Source organism: Entelurus aequoreus, linkage group LG21 (genome assembly GCF_033978785.1).
Source record: "Entelurus aequoreus isolate RoL-2023_Sb linkage group LG21, RoL_Eaeq_v1.1, whole genome shotgun sequence".
In the NCBI taxonomy this organism is placed as follows: Eukaryota; Metazoa; Chordata; class Actinopteri; order Syngnathiformes; family Syngnathidae; genus Entelurus; species Entelurus aequoreus.
Window position 1 is genome coordinate 30,133,842 of NC_084751.1, and position 23,155 is coordinate 30,156,996.

A 23,155-nucleotide genomic window follows, 5' to 3' on the forward strand; every position below is an offset into this window, starting at 1 on the left:
AGTCATTATTAAGTACTTATTAATGCCTTATTCGGCATGGCCTTATTATAACCCTAACCCTCTAACCCTGGCCCTAACCCTAACCCTAACCAAATAACTCTAAATTAAGTCTTTGTTACTTAGAATATGTTCCCCATACTAAAGTGTTACCAAAAACATACATTTGTCTTGAATTTGAAAAAAAAAAACATTTTATTTTTCACTAAAGAAGGGTTCAGTGAATGTGCATATGAAATTGGTGGGGTTCGGTACCTCCAACAAGGTTAAGAACCACTGCTCTAAAGGCCGTAGTGGCCACATGCGTGGACAGCACCTTTTAGCTCTTATTTCCAAAATTGTGTACACTACTGAATTTGGGTCTTATGCCGACATATGGACACTTATACTGCTATCTGGTGGGGTCAGAAGAGTATAACATACAATGGAATTTGGAAAAAAAATTGTAAAAATAAAAATGTGCATGTCACTACACATAAAGTACACGTTGGACTAATACATCATATTAAAAGACAATTTTTAGTTTTTATTCTAATTGGGGTCCAATAAGCCCAAATAGCAAAGATAAATTAAAAAAAGCATGTAAACAAACAGCTTCGGCCTTAAGAGGTTAATGCCTGTCGAAAAGGTCCTTGGCTGGCATTCCACGACATAAATGACAATAAATTGGAAGCATGCAGTCTCTAAAAATAGCCAGAAGGGGGCGACCTCGTTTCTACTCTGTGGTTGAACAGCAACCAAATAAGGAAATGACGTTAGGCACACGCAGCCATGGTCCGAAATAGAAAGTGATGCGGGCACCCGGACGGCACAACGTGGGTTAAAGAAGGTTCAGGGCCTCGAAGTGGTAAAAGGTACATTTTGTTTTTGTTCCCTTAAATATGAAATCGAAATATCTAATTGTTTGAATGGACGCAGTGTACGAGCTAACTAATGGCCGAACTAGCGAGGTTCCTAAAGTCAACGTGTGATTTCCTGTGGTCTGTCAGCACTCCTGCGCTTCAAAGTTCCTTAACTGAACGTGTTTTATATCGTCACTTTGTATCCAACATAGTTTAATGTTTGCAATTGTCAAGGTTCAATCAATTGTGTACTTTTTCAAGTAAGTTGCATCAAGTGGTCGTTGTGTGATTATTACCACTGCATAAAGTGCACTCGTCTTCATCACTTTAAATGTGCTTTTCGTTGCACTTTCTAGAAATCGCCAATAAAATTTCAGCATAAATGGCAAAAAAAAACAACAACATGTAAATAATGTTAACTTATTAGTAGGGATGTCCGATACTGGCTTTTTTTGCCGATATTCCGATATTGTCCAACTCTTAATTACCGATACTGATATCAACTGATACCGATATATACAGTCGTGGAATTAACACATTATTATGCCTAATTTGGACAACCAGGTATGGTGAAGATAAGGTCCTTTAAAAATAAATAAATAAGATAAATAAATTTAAAAAAATGTATTGAATAAAAACAATATAAAAACAGTTACATAGAAACTAGTAATTAATGAAAATGAGTAAAATTAACTGTCAAAGGTTAGTACTATTAGTGGACCAGCAGCACGCACAATCATGTGTGCTTACGGACTGTAACCCTTGCAGACTGTATTGATATATATTGATATATATAATGTAGGAACCAGAATATTAATAACAAAGAAACAACCCTTTTGTGAGAATGAGTGTAAAAGGGGAGGGAGGTTTTTTGGGTTGGTGCATTAATTGTAAGTGTATCTTGTGTTTTTTATGTTGATTTAATAAAAAATAGAATAAAAGAAATCCGATACGATAATTAAAAAAATGGTACAGATAATTTCCGATATTACATTTTAAAGCATTTATCGGCCGACATTATCGGACATCTCTACTTATTAGCATATTGTATTGTTTTTTTCCTTCTTTTTTTTTTTACAAATTAAACAAAGTAGCTAAACGTTTGTATGTAGAAATAGTGTCAAAGCGCTTTGATTACCTTGAAGGTAGAAAAGCGCTACACAAGTATGACCCATTTATACTTGTGTAGCGCTTTTCTACCTTCAAGGTAATCAAAGCGCTTTGACACTATTTCTACATACAAACGTTCACACACTGATGGCGGGAGCTGCCATCCAAGGCCCTGACCACGACCCATCAGGAGCAAGGGTGAAGTGTCTTGCTCAAGGACACACCGGACGTGACGAGGTTGGTAGAAGGTGGGGATCGAACCAGGAACCCTCAGGTTTCTGGCACGGCCACTCTCCCAACAGCGCCATGCCATCCCCATTCTTATTCTTACCTACACACTACTTGTGTGACACAGGGTATCTTAAATGTTTGGTGTATTATATTCAGACACATTTCATGCCTATTAAATGGAGTTTTCCACTGTGACATGTTTCGAACGTGATCTGCAGTGGTCCTTAGAAGGGTCACCTGTCCCCAGGTACAAGTCGTCTACCAGCTGTACTTAATCAGCATGGCCAACTCGATAGATCTGACAGATATTTAAATTGTTAATGGGTTATACTTGTATAGCGCTTTTCTACCTTCAAGCTGCTCAAAGCGCTTTGACACTATTTCCACATTCACACACTGATGGCAGGAGCTGCCAGGCAAAGCCCTAACCACGACCCGTCAGGAGCAAGGGTGAAGTGTCTTGCCCAACCAAGTACACAACAGGTGTGACGAGGTTGGCGAAAGCTGGGATAGAACCAGGAACCCTCAATTTGCTGGCACGGCCGCTCTACCACCCAAGCTACGCCGGCCCAACATAATACAATTTAGGGATGTGTACCAAATGCACCAGCCAAAGTCTGTTGGTACTACTGGGTACCAATTAATGTAAAACCAAAGGGTGCCATATTTTGATACTTTTGTTGCATTTGTCCGGGTTGCAAACTCAGCAGTGGCTCAAGTTCTTGGCCAGGAAACAATCAGTCAAGCACTCAGAGTGGACTCAGCCTGACTGCCTATAGCTAATGTTACAAATTTTATATGACAACAAAGCAAGAAGAAGACGCTCAAAACTAATGTAAAGCTCCACTTTTCTCGAATGTCATATAGGAATTGCTATTGATTAGTAGGGATCGACCGATATGGTTTTCTCAGGGCCGATACCAATTATTAGTAGTCCAAGAGGCAGATAACCAATACATTTTTCATGTCTTTGAGCAAACACACTCACTCTGTGAGCATTCAGTGGACCACATGTGAGCAACATCAGTCATGCACACTGTTGCCACACTAGCAGCACACCTGTCCAAAAGCTGATATCATAACAAGTTGAATGTTTTATTATAATAATAAAAAAACGGCAGTAATTTCCCTTATATTCCTAGTACTGTATAAATGATTTGGCTCACTGACGATTGAAATCAAACAAATCTTAGTTTATCGTGAGCTGCATGTTGAATGTTTGGGTTGGGTCCTGCTGTGGAATAATTTGAGACATCTATCCCTTTCAGAGATCACATTTAGTCCACCTAAAACATTCACATTTTGCACAATGAGATGTGTGCAGTAGCAAAAGCATGGGCTACAGTGTACAACTTTTTGTCTGTAAAAGATATCATTGCAGAGTTTTCATTAGCATTTTTGGAACCCTGCAACAGCATTTCAAGATTAATATTCATAAATTAACATTCCTAAATTCATGACACTAGAATAAGCACAAATGGGATTTTGGAGTGTGAGTGTACAGTGCTCGTTCGTTTTGCCAAATTAAGAGTTAGCGTGCAGCAATGACATCGATTGGTTGCGTGTGAACTAAGGCTGCAGCTAACGATTATTTTTCTATCGATTAATCTATAGATTATTTTTTTGATTAATCGGTTAATCTATAGATTATTTTTTCGATTCATCTATGGATTATTTTTCCTTTTACCGATTATTTTTTATTTTATTTTATTTAAAATGAAGATGAAAAAATAAAAGTAGGCCAGTTTTTTCAAAAGGCATGGCTTTTATTTACAAAAAAAAAAAGTATGGCCACTCAGTCAACATTGACAACAACATGACAAAATATTCTGTAACAATGTAAACATTTAAAACTTTTAACATTTAACAAAATTAAAAGTAGCTTATTTGCTTTTTAATGTGCAAATATAAAAGTAAACATCCAGTGCAAATCTTAATATTGTGCAATAGTATAAGCATTTCAAAAGTAAAAGTATTGCTTATTTTGCTTTAAAATGTGCAAAAATAAAGATAAACATCCAAAACAAAAAAGTGCAAAACGAAATATTGTGTAACAACAGTGTAAACATTTAAACAAAAGTGAAAGTATTGCTTATTTGCTACAATGTGCAAAAATAAAGATAAACATCCAATACAAAAAAGTGCCAATCTAAATATTCTGGAGCACTGTAAACATTAAGTATTGCTTTTAAAATGTGCAAAATAAACATCCAGTCCAACACAGTACACAATAACCAATTCTACTCATTCCAGTGAGTGACTAACAGTTGTAATGAAGAAAGGTTAGCATGTCTACTTGCTTTGCTTCTTTTCTTGTTTACAATATTCCCAGCAGCTGAAAATAGGCGCTCAGAAGGGGTCGATGTGGCTGGAACTGAGAGGTAATTAGCCTTCACCTCAAACCAGGACTGCGAGCGAGCTGAGCTGCAGTTTAAGTTTCTAGTAGGTCAACGGGCTCATAGTGATGTTACTAGTAGTTGACTGGGAGGTGTTTATTATCATTTGGGGAGAGTCCGCTGCCTGATGCTCACCTGCTAAACACCTATCTGCTCGACGCTGAAGCGCTGACTACATGCGCTATGAATACGCACTGCTGATTGGCGGATAATGCTTCGTGTGTACCAATCAGATGGTTGTGTGGGTGGGACAATGCTGCGTGTGTACCAATCAGATGGTTGTGTGGGTGGGACAATGCTGCGTGCTGAGACAGAGGCAGAGGAGCAAAGCAACTTGTTAAGACTTTAGCAGCTAAAGTTAGCTTTAGCTTAGAAACTCGTTCGGTACACCCCCGTACCGAACCGAAAGCCCAGTACCGAAACGGTTCAATACAAAACACATACCGTTACACCCCTAGCAGATACAAATGACACATTCATGTTTTTGTGTAATGATGACAACGTATGCTAACGCGGACGATTGACTAGTTGATGGTTTTCTTTTCAAATGTTCGTTCATAGCCGTTGTGCTGCTATGATAGGCCATTTCCGCTCGACACAGTGTGCATACAACAACATTATTAGGCTGTGTATTAAAATACTCCCACACTTTTGACGACTTTTGGCGTGCGTTTTTCCCCTCGCTCGCACAGTCTGCTTTGCGCTCCGCCATGACGGTAGTGTGACGTAAATATGCGACGCGTCGACGCACAAAAACGGCGTCGACGTATTTACATAACCAATGACGTCGACGCGTCGTTTCAGCCTTAGTGTGAACCGCATAACAGTGTAACAACCTGGCAGTTACAGTTTGTGTGGTGTTGGAGTTGTCCGTCTGTTTTGTGGCCATGCATGCATCGCTGGCTGAATTGAGTGTGTGCATTTTTGGCACAAATGAAAGCGAGAGAGTGGCTGCTGTTAATAAAGACCTATAATTTGTTTGTATTGTTGTGATTACGGCAGAAAGTGACAGTTTTGCTACATATTAGTTTTGTTGCTGATGTTGTTTCTTGTGGTTACGGCCGACAGTAATCAGTTTTGTTTAATAAAATGATTGATGGCGACTTGTCTAGGGTGTACCCCGCCTTCCGCCCGAATGCAGCTGAGATAGGCTCCAGCACCCCCCGCTACCCCGAAAGGGACAAGCGGTAGAAGATAGATGGATGTTTACGCAAACCACGTCCTTCCCCTCCTTAAAACGTCTCGGCAGACGTCGTCATTGTTTTCTGTTGTAACAACTTGTCACCTGTCACTCTCATATTTGCTTTGAACATTGTACCAAAAATGTTATGTCCTTATTTTGTTTGCCATTTAGGTTGGATTTTGTGCGCCACATAGATTTTCTGTGCACGGGGGACAGCGGAGCAGTGCGCACCTTAGAGAGAACATTGTAGATAACTGATATTTTGAGCCCATAGTAATTTGCAGTAAAAGTTAGCTGAACATTGTCATGTCTGTTCATGTTTTTGTTTTGGCCATGTGTCTGTTTTTTGGACTCTTTTTAGTTCCTGGTTGCACTTCCTTGTTTGGTTTGGTTTCCATGGTCACCCATTAGTGTTCACCTGTCTTGTCACGCACCTGTTTCACGTTTCGAGTCACACACCTATTTTCACTGATCATGTCACTGTTATTTAAAGCCTGTCTTTTTCTGTTGGTCTTCCTGGCGACATCACCTTCTCCACACAAATTTATGCTCTGCACCTGTTTACCCTAGTTCTTGTTTCATCTCATGCCAAGTAAGTTTTGATTTAATGTTTATAGTTTTTATGCCCAAGTGCATGTCTTTTGTTTTTCATAGTCAAGTTTTTACCTCCGCTGGGAGCGCCTTTTGTTTATACCTTTTTTGAGTTTTGTTAGTGTAGAATAAAATCATGTTTTTACCTCCACGCCATGTTTGCTTCAGTTCGTTTGCATCTCGGGAAAGCAACCCACGCAGGAAACTGCATCATAGTCCATGTTCTGACATTATGTCGCCAGCAAAAAGCTATCCCGCAAACGACTGGCAATCGATGGAGGAAGGAAAGTGGGAGGCACTAGGAGCCATGGCGGATCAAGACCTCATGTGGAGTCCAAGCGGAAAACTTATTCCGATAAGCTCCGTGTGGCCCAACGACGTTGGCGCGTCGCTCCATTCCCGGAAGCGCCGGCAAAAGCGGAAGCCATCAGGAAGAGCTTCTCCGAGCCGGCAGGACGCGTCATTCCTACAAGCTCCTCCCACTCCGGGCGGAAGCAGGCTGCTGCCAGCCCCGCTGCTCCAGGATGACGTCACACCATCACCAGAGGATGACATCACAGCTAAAGATTTTTTTTCTTTGAACTCTTTTACTTTCGATCACCTGCCCTCAACAAAGGACTCTGTTTCTATGATCAAACATTATCACAACATGATTTTGGACATTAGAGCAAGTTCCTCACAGTCACCCAGTTTTCATGCCCCGCCCCCCAGGACTCAAGCCACGCCCAAGTCACAAAACATTTTTTTTTCACCCACTCAATCCCAGGTACAAAAAGAAAGACATTTTGGACAATTTATAGGGGAGGATTTTACCCCCCTCCTGACCTCCCTCCACCCACCCCAAAAAACGGTTCCAGACAGCGGGGAGCGCGTCTGGTATCCGCTCCTTGAGGGGGGGGCTAGGGCTGGGAACTTTTCAGGTGGGGTGGCTCAGCATCACCATGCCAAGCCACAGCCTCCAGCACGGCCGCCACCACCAGTCTTTCGGCCCGCCAAGCCACAGCCTCCAACACGGCCGCCGCCACCGGTTTTTCGGCCGGCTAAGCCGCAACCCCCAGCTAGGCCACCTCCACCGAAGCCACAGCTAGCACCTGTATCAGCACCAAGTCCAAGGCTAGCTCCAGTGCTGCCGGTAGCAGCACCACGCCAAGTACCAGCACCACGCCAAGAACCAGCACCACGCCAAGCACCGGTACCAGCACCACGCCAAGCTCAGGTAGCAGCACCACGCCAAGCTCAGGTAGCTGCTCCACGCCGCCAAGTGCCGCCAGTAGCTGCTCCACGCCGCCAAGTGCCGCCAGTAGCTGCTCCACGCCGCCAAGTGCCGCCAGTAGCTGCTCCACGCCGCCAAGTTCCGCCAGTAGCTGCTCCATGCCAAGACTCAAGCCAAGACCCACCAAGCCAAGACTCAAACCAAGACCCTGACCCCCGAAGCCAAGACCAAGACGCTGACCCAAGCCAAGACCCTCCAATCCGCCAAGAACCACGCCGCCAAGAACCACGCCGCCAAGTACCGCCATGCCAAGACCCCCCAAGCCGCCAAGAACCACGCCGCCAAGACCAACCATACCAAGACCAACCACGCCAAGTCCAAGACCAACCACGCCAAGTCCAAGACCAACCATGCCAAGTCCAAGACCAAGACCAACCACACCAAGTCCAAGACCAACCATGCCAACACCAAGACCAAGTCCAAGACCAACCATCCCAAGAGCAAGACCCTCGCCAAGACCAAGACCCAGACCCTCGCCAAGACCCTCCAAGCAGCCAAGACCCTCCAAGCGGCCAAGACCAAGCTTCGCCGCCTGAAGTACCACGCCAAGCTTCGCCGTCTGCTGCACCCGCACCTGCGTCATCTGCGGCTTCCACGCCTGCAATGACGACGCGCCTGCCTCCTCGCCTGCCACGGTTGTGGCCACTACCTGGTCGTCCGCCACGCCAAGTGCGCCCACCTCTTCGTCGGCCACGCATGTGGCCCTTCCCGGGTCGCCCACCTCGCCTGTGGTGGCAGCGTTCCACTCGCCGCCGCCACATGACTATGCCTCGGTGGATTCGGGGCCACTTGGCCTGGCGACCCACCGCCATGTCCCCCTCCCGCCCTCCCATGACTCTTGATCCTGTTTTGTGTTTTGTTTTTTGGACATCTGGGATCTGTCCGTAAGGGGGGGGGGTTCTGTCATGTCTGTTCATGTTTTTGTTTTGGCCATGTGTCTGTTTTTTGGACTCTTTTTAGTTCCTGGTTGCACTTCTTTGTTTGGTTTGGTTTCCATGGTCACCCATTAGTGTTCACCTGTCTTGTCACGCACCTGTTTCACGTTTCGAGTCACACACCTGTTTTCACTGATCATGTCACTGTTATTTAAAGCCTGTCTTTTTCTGTTGGTCTTCCTGGCGACATCACCTTCTCCACACAAATTTATGCTCTGCACCTGTTTACCCTAGTTCTTGTTTCATCTCATGCCAAGTAAGTTTTGATTTAATGTTTATAGTTTTTATGCCCAAGTGCATGTCTTTTGTTTTTCATAGTCAAGTTTTTACCTCCGCTGGGAGCGCCTTTTGTTTATACCTTTTTTGAGTTTTGTTAGTGTAGAATAAAATCATGTTTTTACCTCCACGCCATGTTTGCTTCAGTTCGTTTGCATCTCGGGAAAGCAACCCACGCAGGAAACTGCATCATAGTCCATGTTCTGACAAACATGAATATTACACAACATTAGTTAACAGGTGGACAAGGCTTTAAGTTGTTTTTTTAACTTAAAGTTGGGCCAGTAGCGACATATTTTATGTGGCGCAATATTGTGGTTAATTTAGCAGCAACAAGCATCAAGGGAGATTACGTATGTCTAATGCTGCGGGTCAGGGGAGCGTCAACTTTTTCATTTCAAAATATAGGAAATCCCCTGGGAAAATTGTTAGAAATACGGGGATTTTTCAAAGCAGAAAAAAAATTGGTGGCGCAGTGGTTAGTGCTCGTGTCTAACAGCGAGAATGTCTGCGTTTGCAGGTCTCCCCTGTGACTGCGTGGGTTCTCTCGGGTAGGGCTGAGCGAATATGATTGTAATCGATGAGCGTGATTAGTTTTGAGTTTGATCACAGTGATCAGCTGTTAGCAAGCATCAAACATGGTGGAAATGCCTGTTCGAATATACCGCAGTAGTGACCAGTTGGGATGCAACGAAACTCTGTATAATCCTGCACAAAACTATCTGCCTTTATTATTTATTCTTATCCTGTGTGTGTTTGTTAACGTGTGTGTTTGTTTGTATATGCGTGCGTGTGTGTTGGAGCATCCCCGTCCTCCTCGTGAAAGTAAGGCTCCCCACCACAAAATTAATGTTTAATCAGCGTTGTACCTCTACTCCTTACATTGCTGAAAGTGGAGCCCAGAAGAATAAAATAAAGAAATATGGCTAACAATGGTTTAGAAGTTGAAACACAACACTGAGAAGGAGCAGCACATTCAGTGACAGACTTTAGTCTCATTAAGTTAAAAAGTTAAAGTACCAATGATTGTCACACACACTAGGTGTGGTGAAATTTGTCCTCTGCATTTGACCCATCCCCTTGTTCACCCCCTGGGAGGTGAGGGGAGCAGTGGGCAGCAGCGGTGGCCGCACCCGGGAATAATTTTTGGTGATTTAACCCCCAATTCCAACCCTTGATGCTGAGTGCCAAGCAGGGAGGTAGTGGGTCCCATTTTTATAGTCTTTGGTATGACTCGGCCGGGGTTGTAACTCACAACCTGCTGATCTAACCACTAGGCCACTGAGTAGGTCATGACTGCTGCAGCTCACTAGTAATCTTGCCCTCATGGCGGACTCGCAGGCAGGCACAGTGCTTTTGTGACTGTACTTGTGTACATTATACTACTGTAAGCCATTGGTCCTGACTGGGAGAATAAACACACCTACTAATTTATTAAGAAAATACAAATGTTTTATATCTAAATAGTTTTTAATCAGACTTATTGTTTGAGTTTGCTCTGATTAAACTCTTCTAATATTACATGTACTAAAAACTGCAAACCAGGTAGACCTGACAGGTCTGGCTGGCTGGCTGGCAGGCTTATAAGAACAACTGATAGGCAACACATCACAGTGGTCAGGTAACCCTTCTAAAGAAGACTGCAGATGAGAGTCGAAGCAAGTCAGGTAAAAATGTAATCTACTATACCGCAAATATTGTCTGACTAAAAGAAAATTGGAAAAGTATTTCAAAGTGATGTTTAGTAAATGCTAACTTGAAATAAAATTCTTATAGTATTTAGTACATCAATGATACTTTTGTTTACTGCAGAACAAAGTTTGTGATGGCAAACAAAATAACAAAACAACTTTTAGAAGAAAAGTAAATTGCTTTCTTTAACCCCACAAAACGTACCAAAAAAGAAGCAAAATAGCGGTAAGGACCGTTGCATGGGTTACCTGTAACATTGCACCACTGGTAAACCCAATCATAAATATGACCTAAAAGACAGTTGTCAGCTGTTATCATATATTACCTCGATCAAACTTGGTGGAAATGTCTGTTACAAAATACTGCAGTAGCAAACAGCAGGGATGCAACGGTACTCGTTATAATCCTGCACAGGACAAGCCACCTTTTGATATAAAAAAAAAGTGATGTTAATTGAGATCAGATTACATGATTTGTTTGTTTTGTGCCATATCACCCACCAGCCCTACTCTCCGGGTACTCCGGCTTCCTCCTACCTCCAAGGACATGCACTTGGGGATAGGCTGATTGGCAGCACTAAATTGGCCCAAGTGTGTGAATGTGAGTGTGAATGTTGTCTATCTGTGTTGGCCCTGTGATGAGGTTGCCTCTTTTCCAAAATGTATCCTGTCTTCTGCCTCAGTGCAGCTGGGATAGGCTCCCAGTGTAGATATACTTGTGTGTCGACGAAGCAGGAATCGCAACCATACTTGCCAACCTTGAGACCTCCGAATTCGGGAGATGGGGCGGGGGCGGCGGGGTTGAGGTGGCGGAGGGGGCGGGGGGTGTATATATATAGCTGTAATTCACTGAAGTTCAAATATTTATTTTTTATATATATATATATATATATATATATATATATATATATATATATATATATATATATATATATATATATGTCTCTTCTTCGTTCTTCTGCTTCGTCTCCTTGTTGTGTGTGCAGTTGTGCACTGAGCTCCAAAAGCCGTAGATGTTATGTGACTGGGCTGGCACGCTGTTTATATGGAGGAAAAGCGGACGTGACGACAGGCTGTCCACATTAAGGTGGACCTGACAAAGGACAAAGAAGAAAAACCATGATAAACATTCCTAAACTTATTGATAATCTTATCTATCTCACCATATGATATACAACTTACTCCACTAATTATTTATTTATTTATTTATTTTAATGTTATTAATTATGGAGTAAATTGAGAACAGGAAGTGAACAAAAGTGTTAGCAATTGCTATGTAATGGAAAAGGGGTAGGAGTAAATAAGCTCTGCATCTTCTTACTCCTTTTCGAACATGTTAAAAAGAGAAACTAAAAATTGTGATGTATCATGTTGTAATTGTATGCCTGTTTGTAATAAACACCAAACCAAACTTCTGTATTATTGTTCATTGAAAAGAAGATATTCAAATGTGAAGGTGTACCCAGTGAAAACTGAATATGTTTATGTTTGCTAGCTGTGTTGTTGCTATGTTCATTAGTGGTGAAGGATGTTATCTTGAAGCCTGAGATGGTTGTTCCAACAGAATGGGTGACATATCAGGAGAGCCCAGTTTCTACTCCAATGCTGAGGGCTATTGGAAGGACGTTCCGCCTACTGTGGACGGCATGCTTGGAGGCTACGGAAGCATCTCCAGCATCGATATCAATGGATCCAAGGCCTTCCTTCGCAAGTTCCTGGGTGTAAGAAAATGTCACTAGGACAACACATTGACCCTATGAGTGCGGTTCTGCATGCTAGTGTGTTTGTGTGTGCTTCTATTTCTACATGGAAACTTGTGTATCCATTCTTTTTCACTATATAGTAGAGGCCAAAAGTTTGGACACACCTTCTCATTCAATGCATTTTCTTTATTTTCATGACTATTTACATTGTAGATTGTCACTGAAGGCATCACAATTATGAATGAACACGTGGAGTTATGTACACAACACAAAAAGGTGAAATAACTGAAAACATGTTTTATATTTTCTTCAAAATAGCCACCCTTTGCTCTGAATACTTTTTCGCACACTCTTGGCATTCTCTCGATGAGCTTTAAGAGGTAGTCACCTGAAATGATTTTCACTTCACAGGTGTCATAGTTTTAATGCTTTCAGTGACAATCTACAATGTAAATAGTCTTGAAAATAAAGAAAACGTATTGAAATGAGAAGGTGTGTCCAAACTTTTGACCTTTACTGTAGATTTGTTTATAGGCAACCATTTAGCTCAAAGATCAAGAAAGTAGTCGTATGTCAGCCCTGCTAGGATGGTCCTCTGTGTTGAGGCCAGCAGTTTGTCTTGTTCCTCACCAAACCTGTTTGATGTCATTCTGTCAGCGTTTACTGTTTTGGTCGTTCCCGGCTGAGTGCCAGGTGCCGTGGGTGTGCAGCCTTGGCTGCTGGGCATTTGGTGGCTTGACCGTGTGTGCGTGTCACATGCGTGGCTTTTTGGAAGTGTGTAGGCTTTGTGAGCCTTGGGTTGGGTGAACGGTCTTTTGGGCTGGGTGGTTGTGTGTGTTGATCGGGTGTTTGAGTTGTGTTGGCGCGTTCTGTGGAGCTGGGAGCTGGCGGAGGAGCTGGGAGCTAGCATGGCAAACACGTAGGTGTTTTTATGCAGGAAAATACACTGTAGCACTTTGAGATTGTTTACTCAATATAAAGTGCTTTTTTACAAATAAAATCTATTATTATTATTATTATTATTACTACTACTGTTACCCCAGGTGGCCCTTGGCAAAGGCCTAGTACCTGACTGCCCCCTAGCCAGGGATACGGTGAAGACCTCAACGGCGGAAGAAGGCTGCAGCAGAAAAGGGTCCCCAGTCGTCTTGGACTCCATGCCACTGGACCCTGACCCGATTCTGTCAAGGATCGTGTGGTGACTGTCTGTGCACCAGTCTCCCCACGTTAAACTAAGTCACGCACAGGCATCCTCCATAAAGGGATACACCCCCACCAGGAGGATCGTCATACTCGTTCGAGTGACCGCCGATGATGATGACTTTTTAGGTTTCGCTGATAAAAGTCAAAAAGTAGATTAGGACTACTTGGACCTGTTTAGAAAACTTTTGAACTGGATGTATTCCATAGTACAGACTAAGTATGTTTAGTCACAGAAGCTATAAAACCATATATAGTATAGAGAAAAATGTTTTCCTTTTTTAACTTAATTTATTGATTTTGAAATAACTAGATTTATGAGGTGGCGACTTGTCCAGGGCCACCTGAATGCAGCTGAGATAGGCTCCAGCACCCCCCGCTACCCTGAAAGGGACAAGTGGTAAAAAATGTATGGATGGACTTGTCCAGGGTGTACCCCGCCTTTCGCCCGAATGCAGCTAGGATAGGCTCCAGCACCCCCGTGACCCCGAACGGGACAAGCGGTAGAAAATAGATGGATATATTGATATTCTGATACTGTTTAATATATAGTATTTTTTTATTAATTGTATACATGTTTTACCTATTCATTTGCATTAAAATTGTTGTTCTATTCTTTGATCCAGGAAAAGTATGTTTTGTGAGTCACAGAGTCTATACATATGTATACTGTAATAGATTTTTTTTTTTTTTTAACCTAATTTATTAATGTTAATATATCCGTATTTATATTCTGATGCTGTATGCTATATTATTTTTTAATTAATTGCGTAACATTTTTTAACTATTGCATGTCAATTAAAAATAGTTTTTATTCTTTAGTCCAAAAAAGTATGTTTAGTGATTCTGTAAAACCATGTATAGTATAAATTGATAAACGTTTTATTTCTTTTTCAACTAGAGTTTAGAATTAATTTTGTATTTACCATTATATAAACAATTACAATTGATTTATTCTTTTATAAAGAATGAAGTGAACTGAATTGTATTTATATTGTGGTTTTCTCAAAGTGACTCAAAGCGCTTTACATAATGAAACCCATTATTTAAGTTACATTTAAACCAGTGTGGGTGGCAGTCCGGGCAGGTGGGTAAAGTATCTTGCCCAAGGACACAACGGCAGTGACTAGGATGGCGAAAGCAGGGATCGAACCTGGAACCTAAAGTTACTGGCGTGGCCGCTCTACCAACCGTGCCACGCCGCCGTATTATTTAATTCAGTAATAATTTATTATTGATAAAAACATTTTCTCTAATGTACTGTTTGTGTATCATATATCCAGACAACCTTAGGGAACCCTGTATAATATTATGAGCCTTGACACATAGGCACATATGCATATGTAATTATAAAATTAAATAATTATTTAAAGATTTTTAAATTTAAATGTTTGCAATTATTTAATATAAATAAATAACAATATATAGGTAAGTCTATATTTGTTAATAGTATGATTTATTAAATGTAGTTTGCAATTATTTAATATAAATAAATAACAATATATAGGTAAGTCTATATTTGTTAATAGTATGATTTATTAAATGTAAAATATATTTTATTTATAATACATATTTTTTAATAAAATGATGCATATTTTATAAATTAAATGAAACTTTTATAATGCATGTATATTATTAACTCTGGAAACTTACATATATGATTTATTATAAATCAATCAATCATGTTTTGAATATATATTTATTTTAATCTACAGTCGTCCCTTGCCATATAGCGCTTCAAAGTTTGAGGCTTTACGCACAGATGTTTTTTTTTTTAACATATTTTTTGCCTAAATTAAGCATAACACTGGCCAATTGTAATAAAAATATCAATACTACAGTAATATGGGCCACTGAATGAAGTGAAGTGAATTGTATTTATATAGCGCTTTTCTCTAGTGACTCAAAGCGCTTTTACAGAGTGAAACCCAATATATAAGTAACATTTAGTAGAATAAGAACAAACTAATCTAATTGTGCAGTTCAGTATTGTAGCCACTGATTGGATCAGCCTCAGGCAACATTACTATATTGGATCAAGCGTAAAGGTTACTATTTGGGTGTAATTTTATGTCTCGAGGGATCTCATAACATAAAAACCTTATTTAGTTGTGAACAATTGTTTTTATGCTGTAGCTATAAAGATTTTTTTTGCAGAAATTCATTTACCACGCTCAGATCATGACAAACGAGGCATGACTGTATAGCAATTAAAAGATAATATATATTTCATAATAAAAGTAATGATGTCATGAATTTGTTTCTTTATTAATTAATTGTTAATTAAATGACACTCTGTTTTGATTTTGCTAAATGATGCTTGCTGCTACAGGAAGGCGAGGGAAAGATGAACGCAGGCTGCGCGTTAGACTGCGGCGCCGGCATCGGGAGGATCTCCAAACGTTTGCTGCTGCCTCTCTTCAAGACGGTGGACCTGGTGGACGTGACGCAGGAGTTCCTGGACAAAGCAAAGACATACCTGGGGGAGGACGCCAAGAGAGTGGGCAACTTCTTCTGCATTGGCCTGCAGGACTTCGTACCAGAGAGTGGACGCTACGACGTCATCTGGATACAGTGGGTGATTGGTATGTCTTGTATGGACACTTTATTAGGGACCTGTTAATGAACTCTGATTCAGTTTTGGGTAACATTGTCAGATTATTACAACTACAGTACACACAATGTCGAGCTCGCTGTGTACAAACAAAACATGAAATGTGGGCTAGTAAAAATAATGTGTCACGATTGGTTAAGATTAGGGCAAAACATTAGGGACAGGCCAATCAGAGGCAAGCTAGAACGGGTCATCAAACCAGGAAGGGAAATCACAACAGACATCCCAAATGATGACAAGAGAGGGAATATTATAATATTCATTTATATATTGAAAAAACTAGTGGAAGATGGCAGAGGGATTCTCTTCCTTAGATTTTTCTTTTAGCGATGTAGACGACGTCCAGGAAACCCACAATGTGTCTACTTGGCCACATTTAGACACATGTATGCGTCTGGATAATACAATGCCTAAAACATTCATTTTAGTTGTGTACCATGTAAGCCCAAATCAAAACTGCTCTCGACATGGAAGACGTGGAATATAAATTTAAGATCACACATGATTGTGGCAGACATGTGATGACTTTTGCTACAGTATAGCCCAGGGGTCCCCAAACTTTTTGACTCGGGGGGCCAGGCTGTATCTATGTATATATGTATGTATAAATATATGTATATATTATATATATTCCTCGCGCAATAAATGACTGAATTGCGGCGCGAGCACGATGATGTCACGTTATTGATCTGTAAAATGCATTGTAGAGGTTGCCCTCTAGTGCAGTGGTCCCCAACCACCGGTACCGGTCCGCGGCCCGGTTCCGGTCCGCACTAGAAATAAAAAAAATGTAATTTAAAAAAAAGATAGTTTTTTTTTTTTTATTAAATCAACATAAAAAACACAAGATACACTTACAATTAGTGCACCAACCCAAAAAACCTCCCTCCCCCATTAACACTCATTCACACTCATTCGCACAAAAGGGTTGTTTCTTACTGTTATTAATATTTCTGGTTCCTACATTATATATGAATACAGTCTGCAGGGATACAGTCCGTAAGCACACATGATTGTATTTTTGTATGACAAAAAAAAAAAACAGTTTGGGGACCACTGATATAGCCTGTCTAATTCATTTTCATTGGTGTTTTTTAGAACAAGACAGTAGCTGACATTTTGTTCATTGTTTATACTGTTTATATTTTGACATTGAATAGTTGAATCATTTTGAAACAAACAACATGACTGCAAGATGTTTGTAATTTCATGCTATACATCACAAATGGCTATTCAGATAAAGGAAGTTAGCTGATAGAATAAACATTGTTTGTACTCTTTATGATTTTTGCATGTGAAGCAGTTAGAAGTGGAGAGGGAGTCGAAGAGACAGAAATTGGCTATAAAATCAAAGGCAGCCCCCCCGGTTTATTTTCAGTCGTTTTCTTTTTCAAAGTTCAAATCCCTTGCCTGATTGTAAAAATACGATTTTGTGACCAAATTTGAGGTCTCTTCTTTGATCGTGATTATTGAAATTCAAGAGTGTAATTATTTGATTAGAACAATTCATCATTTAACAGCCCTACTTTTAATATACTTTTAGACTTAGACTTCCTTTTTATTGTCATTCAAATTTGAACTTTACAGTACAGAAAAGAACGACATTTCGTTGCATTAGCTCATGGCAGTGCATGATAAAAAAGCAATAAGGTGCAGATATAAATAAATAGATTACTGTACAGATAAATATATTGCACTTTTGCATATGCATCCACGTTTATGGATGTATGTTATATTGTCTTTATATTCCAGCGAGTTAATCAATTTGGGGGGGAATTGAGGGGATTAAATGAATAAATGTCTGATTTATTTGTCATATATAATATAAAAACAATTGTACAAATGGATGCATTTTCGACTGCTGAAGAAAACTCACCATTTATGGGCAGATGTTTGATTTGTTCTCACAGGCCACCTGACTGACGACCACCTGGTGGAATTCCTGCGGCGCTGCCAGAAGGCTCTGCGGCCCAATGGGCTCGTCATCATCAAGGACAACGTGTCTTACCAGGGCGTGGTCCCAGACGAGGTGGACAGCAGCGTGTGTCGAGACCTGGGAATAGTCCGCCGCCTGGTGGCCAGTGCGGGCCTGAGCGTGGTCTACGAGGAACAACAAGTGAACTTCCCCAAGGAGATCTACCACGTCCACACTCTGGCCCTCCAATAAGACTCGCTAATATTCATAAACCTTCGTCATCAGACGATATTTGTGTGCTCCAGGTTTTATTTATTTTCAACACATTTTTTAACCGTCAACTTTATGGAAGCAGAAACTTTTCTGTCCGGAAGTTTAAAAAGGACATTTTTAACTTGCTGGAAAGGACTTCCTGTTTGTAGTCAAAGCTTAAATGTCACCCAAGTGTATTTTAGCACGGCCTGAATGTGTTTCACAAGACTGCACCAAGGAGGCGCTACCAGCTCCAATAAAAAGCACACTGACAGTCTGTGCAGGTACTTTTTATCTGCTGCTTGTGTACAGCTTGAATACTACTACCTCAATAACATGAATAATGCAAACCCCAAAACCAGTGAAGATGGGACCTTGTTTAATTCGTAAATAAAAACAGAATACAATGATTTGCAAATCCTTTTCAACTTATATTCAATTGAATATATTTAATGTTCGAACTGAGAAACGTAACTTTTTTTTCAAATAATCATTAACTTAGAATTTAATGGCAGCAACATTGGCACACAAGTTGGCACAGGGGCATTTTTACCACTGTGTTACATGGCCTTTCCTTTTAACAACACTCGGTAAACGTTTGGGAACTGAGAAGACCAGTTTTTGAAGCTTTTTCAGGTGGAATTATTTCCCATTCTTGCTTGATGTACAGCTTAAGTTCAACAGTCCGGGGTCACCGTTGTGGTATTTTAGGCTTTGTTGTAGAATTTCTGACCTTTTGACCTATATTACTTGTCTATTAAGAATGTCCGCTCATTTTCAATTCTCTTCTATTTTGTGCCATTGAATGGACCAGTTGTGGGACAAAGGTGAATATGGAGTTATGCCAACCTGTCTACAGAATGTTTAGATTTTCCAAATATGACTAAGAGATACAAGGTTGTTTTGGAACAGACAAACCAAAACAAAACAATCATGACGCACTAGATAAAAACAGTGACGCACGAGATAAAAAACAGTGACGCACAAGAGACATATAAAAAATGGCAGAAGACCGGAACTCGACAGTGATTTTGGCTTGTGTGTGTCTTGTTTGCTCTGGAGTACATGTGGTCTGTCTGCACGGCCAACTCAATTCAACCTGCACTTCTGATAATAGGTAAATAAATTTGTTGTACTAAACTACTTTTGTTGCCTGCTTAAGCTTCGGACAATCCACTACACAAATTGGCGTCACGAACAGGATGGCTCACAAGCTACAGGTCGACAGCCGCTCCCGCTCTCTCTGTCAGGCAGACAGTGTGTTGCACGCGCGCATCACAAGGTAAGCAGTTTGCTTTAAAGTGTAAACATTTTCTGCCTGGAGAGAGCCGGATCGATAAGACTAATTGCTGAATCTATTTTTGATAAAAGATAGGTTTAGTCAGGTTCTCCAAAAACAACCTGGAATGGGGTAAATTATGGTTGGATTGAGTTGTTTTATATGTGATCATTTGTCTGTGTGTTTGTTGAAAACTTGTGATTTCTTGTTTTTAACATAAGGGGATTGTTGATAGAATTTTGGTGGTTTGGAGTGTTTTTGAAGCATAGACGATGTGAGACGAAAAATTTATTTTAACCTCTTCATCCTCTGTCGTTGGCAGAGGATGCTTCTTGCTGCAAGTGCATCAGATTAGTCAGAGTTGGATACAGCTAAATTATAGGCAAGATTTGCTAACTGGTGTGACATTTGGCCCATACAAATTGATGACGTCTATGAAGGTGCAACATATCTGTTTATGTGGAAACTGCAGCGGTGGGAAAAGCCTCTTATAGGTGACCGCTCATTGACTCCGGTAAAGGAGATCAACTGAGCGGATAGCTGTCACGACGAATTTGGAAATTTGCTGCAAATAGACAGGTATTGATCGGGCTGCATATGGTAGAGATTTGGTGAAACTTGGTGAAACTGTATGGACTGACCAGACACGAGTCTGTAGGATTGTTGGGTGATTCCCCGTGGTCCTACTGGGCGTTAGGCCAGGTTTTTCCGTGTTGGTCAGGGAGGAAACGCAGGTGCTGCTCCAATGAAACGGGTTAATCGCCGTTGTATGAGCAATGATGGAACCTGGTTTTTGTGATATGAGACGGCCGATTCCACAAAAGCACGCGTGCATTAGTTGTTTTTATTTGTCCGGACATGGGGTGGTATTGTAATTTATAAATGTGTGTGTATAATGATGAATGCTGAAATGTGTGTGTATTGAGTGAGTCAGTTTATGTTGGTACATTTAGATATATGCGTAATTTAATAACTTTTGTGTAGCACCTGGTTTCTTATCTGGTTTAATTACCCCCTTCCTTTTCTCCCCCCCCCCCCCCCCCCCTCTCCCCTCCCCTCCCTTCACGCTTTTCCTCACAGCCCCGCTATCTGTAAAAGTTGGGAAATTGTCTAAAATGTGTGTGCTTGTGAGAAAGTAGACAAAGTTTATGTACAGAAAACATATGAGTGAATGATCTATCCATTTAATTATCTTATTCCGCTCTCGGAGGTTGGATCGCGGGGGCAGCAGCCTAAGTAGGGAAGTCCAGAATACCCTCCTTCCTTTTGTCCCCCCCCCCCCCTCCCCTCCCCTCCCTTCACGCTTTTCCTCACAGCCCCGCTATCTGTAAAAGTTGGGAAATTGTCTAAAAGTGTGTGCTTGTGAGAAAGTAGACAAAGTTTATGTACAGAAAACATATGAGTGAATGATCTATCCATTTAATTATCTTATTCCGCTCTCGGAGGTTGGATCGCGGGGGCAGCAGCCTAAGCAGGGAAGTCCAGAATACCCTCCTTAAACTTGACTATTTGTCCATCTAAGAGTGAATGATAAATGTTGTTCTTATTATTAAGGTTCTGATATGATACAGCTGTGCTTCTGGATGAGAAAAATAGTTGTCTGTTGTATTTATTTTTAACTGTGCTGGTGATTGTAACTGTGTGACACTGTGGTTTGCAAGAAGGCTCTCGCTTTTTTGGGGAAAGATGTGTGTGCATGTGACTCAGTAAGAAAAAAAAAAGGAGGCCCTGCTGGAAGACATTTTAAGATAAGGGATGTGTGCGTGTGACGAGGCTGTGTGAGTGACAGCTGCGTGAGGCGTGGGCCGAAGAGGTGTGACGCTGTTAGCATAGCATTGAGCTAGGTTAGCATTGAGTTAGCATAGCATTGAGCTAGGTTAGCATTGAGTTAGCATAGCATTGGATTAGATTAGCATTGAGCTAGTTTAAAAAAAAAATATAAATATATATATATATATATATATATATATATATATATATATATATATATATAGTGGACAGCTGTACTCAATCTGAAGAGAAGGCTGACAGGTTGGTTTCGATAATAGGAAAAATAAAATATACTGTATATGAATAAATAAACATAAATATCAATACATACATTTGGACTGGGACATTTAAGCATTGTTAAATTCATTAGTCATTAATTATGTGTGTAATATACTGTATTGAACAGCCTTGCTGCTTATCTGATCCATCCAGTTCCTGTGTGGAAGTTGAGACAAACACACACGCACGCACATCATAGATTAGAACAGTGGTCCCCAACCACCGGTTGGTACCGGGCCGCGCAAGTATTTAAAAAAAAAAAAAATTATTATTATTATTTTTTTTTTTAATTAAGTCCGTAAGCACACATGATAGTATTTATTTATGAAAAAAAAAAAAATCCCCCCCCCCCGGTCCGTGGGACAAATTTTCAAGCGTTGACCGGTCCCCAGCTACAAAAAGGTTGGGGACCACTGGATTAGAACACATTGTAGCTTTGAATTAATAATGATATAGCAAACACATTAAATAAAATTGAATTAAATTTAATAAAGGTAAAATGATTATTTAATTATATTGACATTTTAATTATTTCAAGAATAATCACGATGAAGTAAAATTTAAATTTATATTCTAAAACATCTAAAAACATCTGTGAATCATAGAGTCTGAGGAAGTACAGATAAGAATCGCCAACACTCAGCGCCATAGTCAAAACAAAACGTAGAGAAGCGTTAAACAAATTCTAATCAGAAGGAAGACAGACCAAAATATGAGAACTTAAGTAAACAGACAGCAAGTAAACCAGAAATAATAATGTAAATAAATAACAAAGAAAGCAAATTTCTATGTGACATTGGTGCATGTAGAATTACATGTAAAGAATAAAACTAAATGGAAACAACTGTCTGCAAGATAAGCATGACGTCATGAATTGTGCTCGGGTTAGTAATAGATAGATAGATAGACAGATAAAACGTTATGGATTCCTTCAGGAGAGTTCCCTCAGGAAGAAGAAGTAAAAAGTAACTAATAAGGGTATAAATGGAAACAAAATAGAAAAATATTACAAGGAGAATAAAAATAGAACAGTAAAATAAGAGAAACTAGGCATTAACGACCATGATATAAAAAAGTATTGCACTGTTATTGTTTTGCATTCCCTGTCATCCTAGCCCCCCCCCCCCCCCCAAAGAGGAGTAATTGTTACTATATTTTATAATGTTCAAAAAACTTTACTTTTCAAGGGTCTCTTAAACCATAACAAAAAACTACATGTGTTCAGCTCATCACTGAGGATGGTCCATCATTTAACTCCTAGAACTGAATTACATTTGTATTTTTTTATTTATTTTTTTTACCTATTTCAAAAATCAATATCCCCCGTAAATGATAGTTTTCTCCTCATAATGTAAACAAACTAAGAATACAAACTGGAAGGCTGTTGTTCTTTACTCGGAAACATAATTGCCATTGTTTTAAAATTAAATTATCTGAACATTTAACACATTATGACTTATAAAAATTGGATTGGTATGATCATAATAATAATGCTTTGTGTATTATTGAAATGAGCCTTTTAAGTTTAAGTATTGGGTCTATATTTCTTCTATAAACATTTCCCCAAACTTCAAAACAATATTACATATGGAAAAATAAAAGAATAATATAACATGTG

General features: G+C 40.3%; 1 protein-coding gene across 1 annotated transcript; it reads left to right on the forward strand.

Moving 5' to 3' along the window:
* Positions 1-728: 728 nt before the first annotated feature.
* Positions 729-18,501, forward strand: ntmt1 (N-terminal Xaa-Pro-Lys N-methyltransferase 1). The gene is made up of 4 exons (XM_062032006.1): positions 729-851; positions 12,090-12,246; positions 15,761-16,013; positions 17,953-18,501. Exons 2-4 carry the CDS (start codon positions 12,091-12,093, stop codon positions 18,207-18,209), a joined length of 666 nt encoding a protein of 221 aa, XP_061887990.1. The 5' UTR covers positions 729-851; position 12,090; the 3' UTR covers positions 18,210-18,501.
* Positions 18,502-23,155: the final 4,654 nt, after the last annotated feature.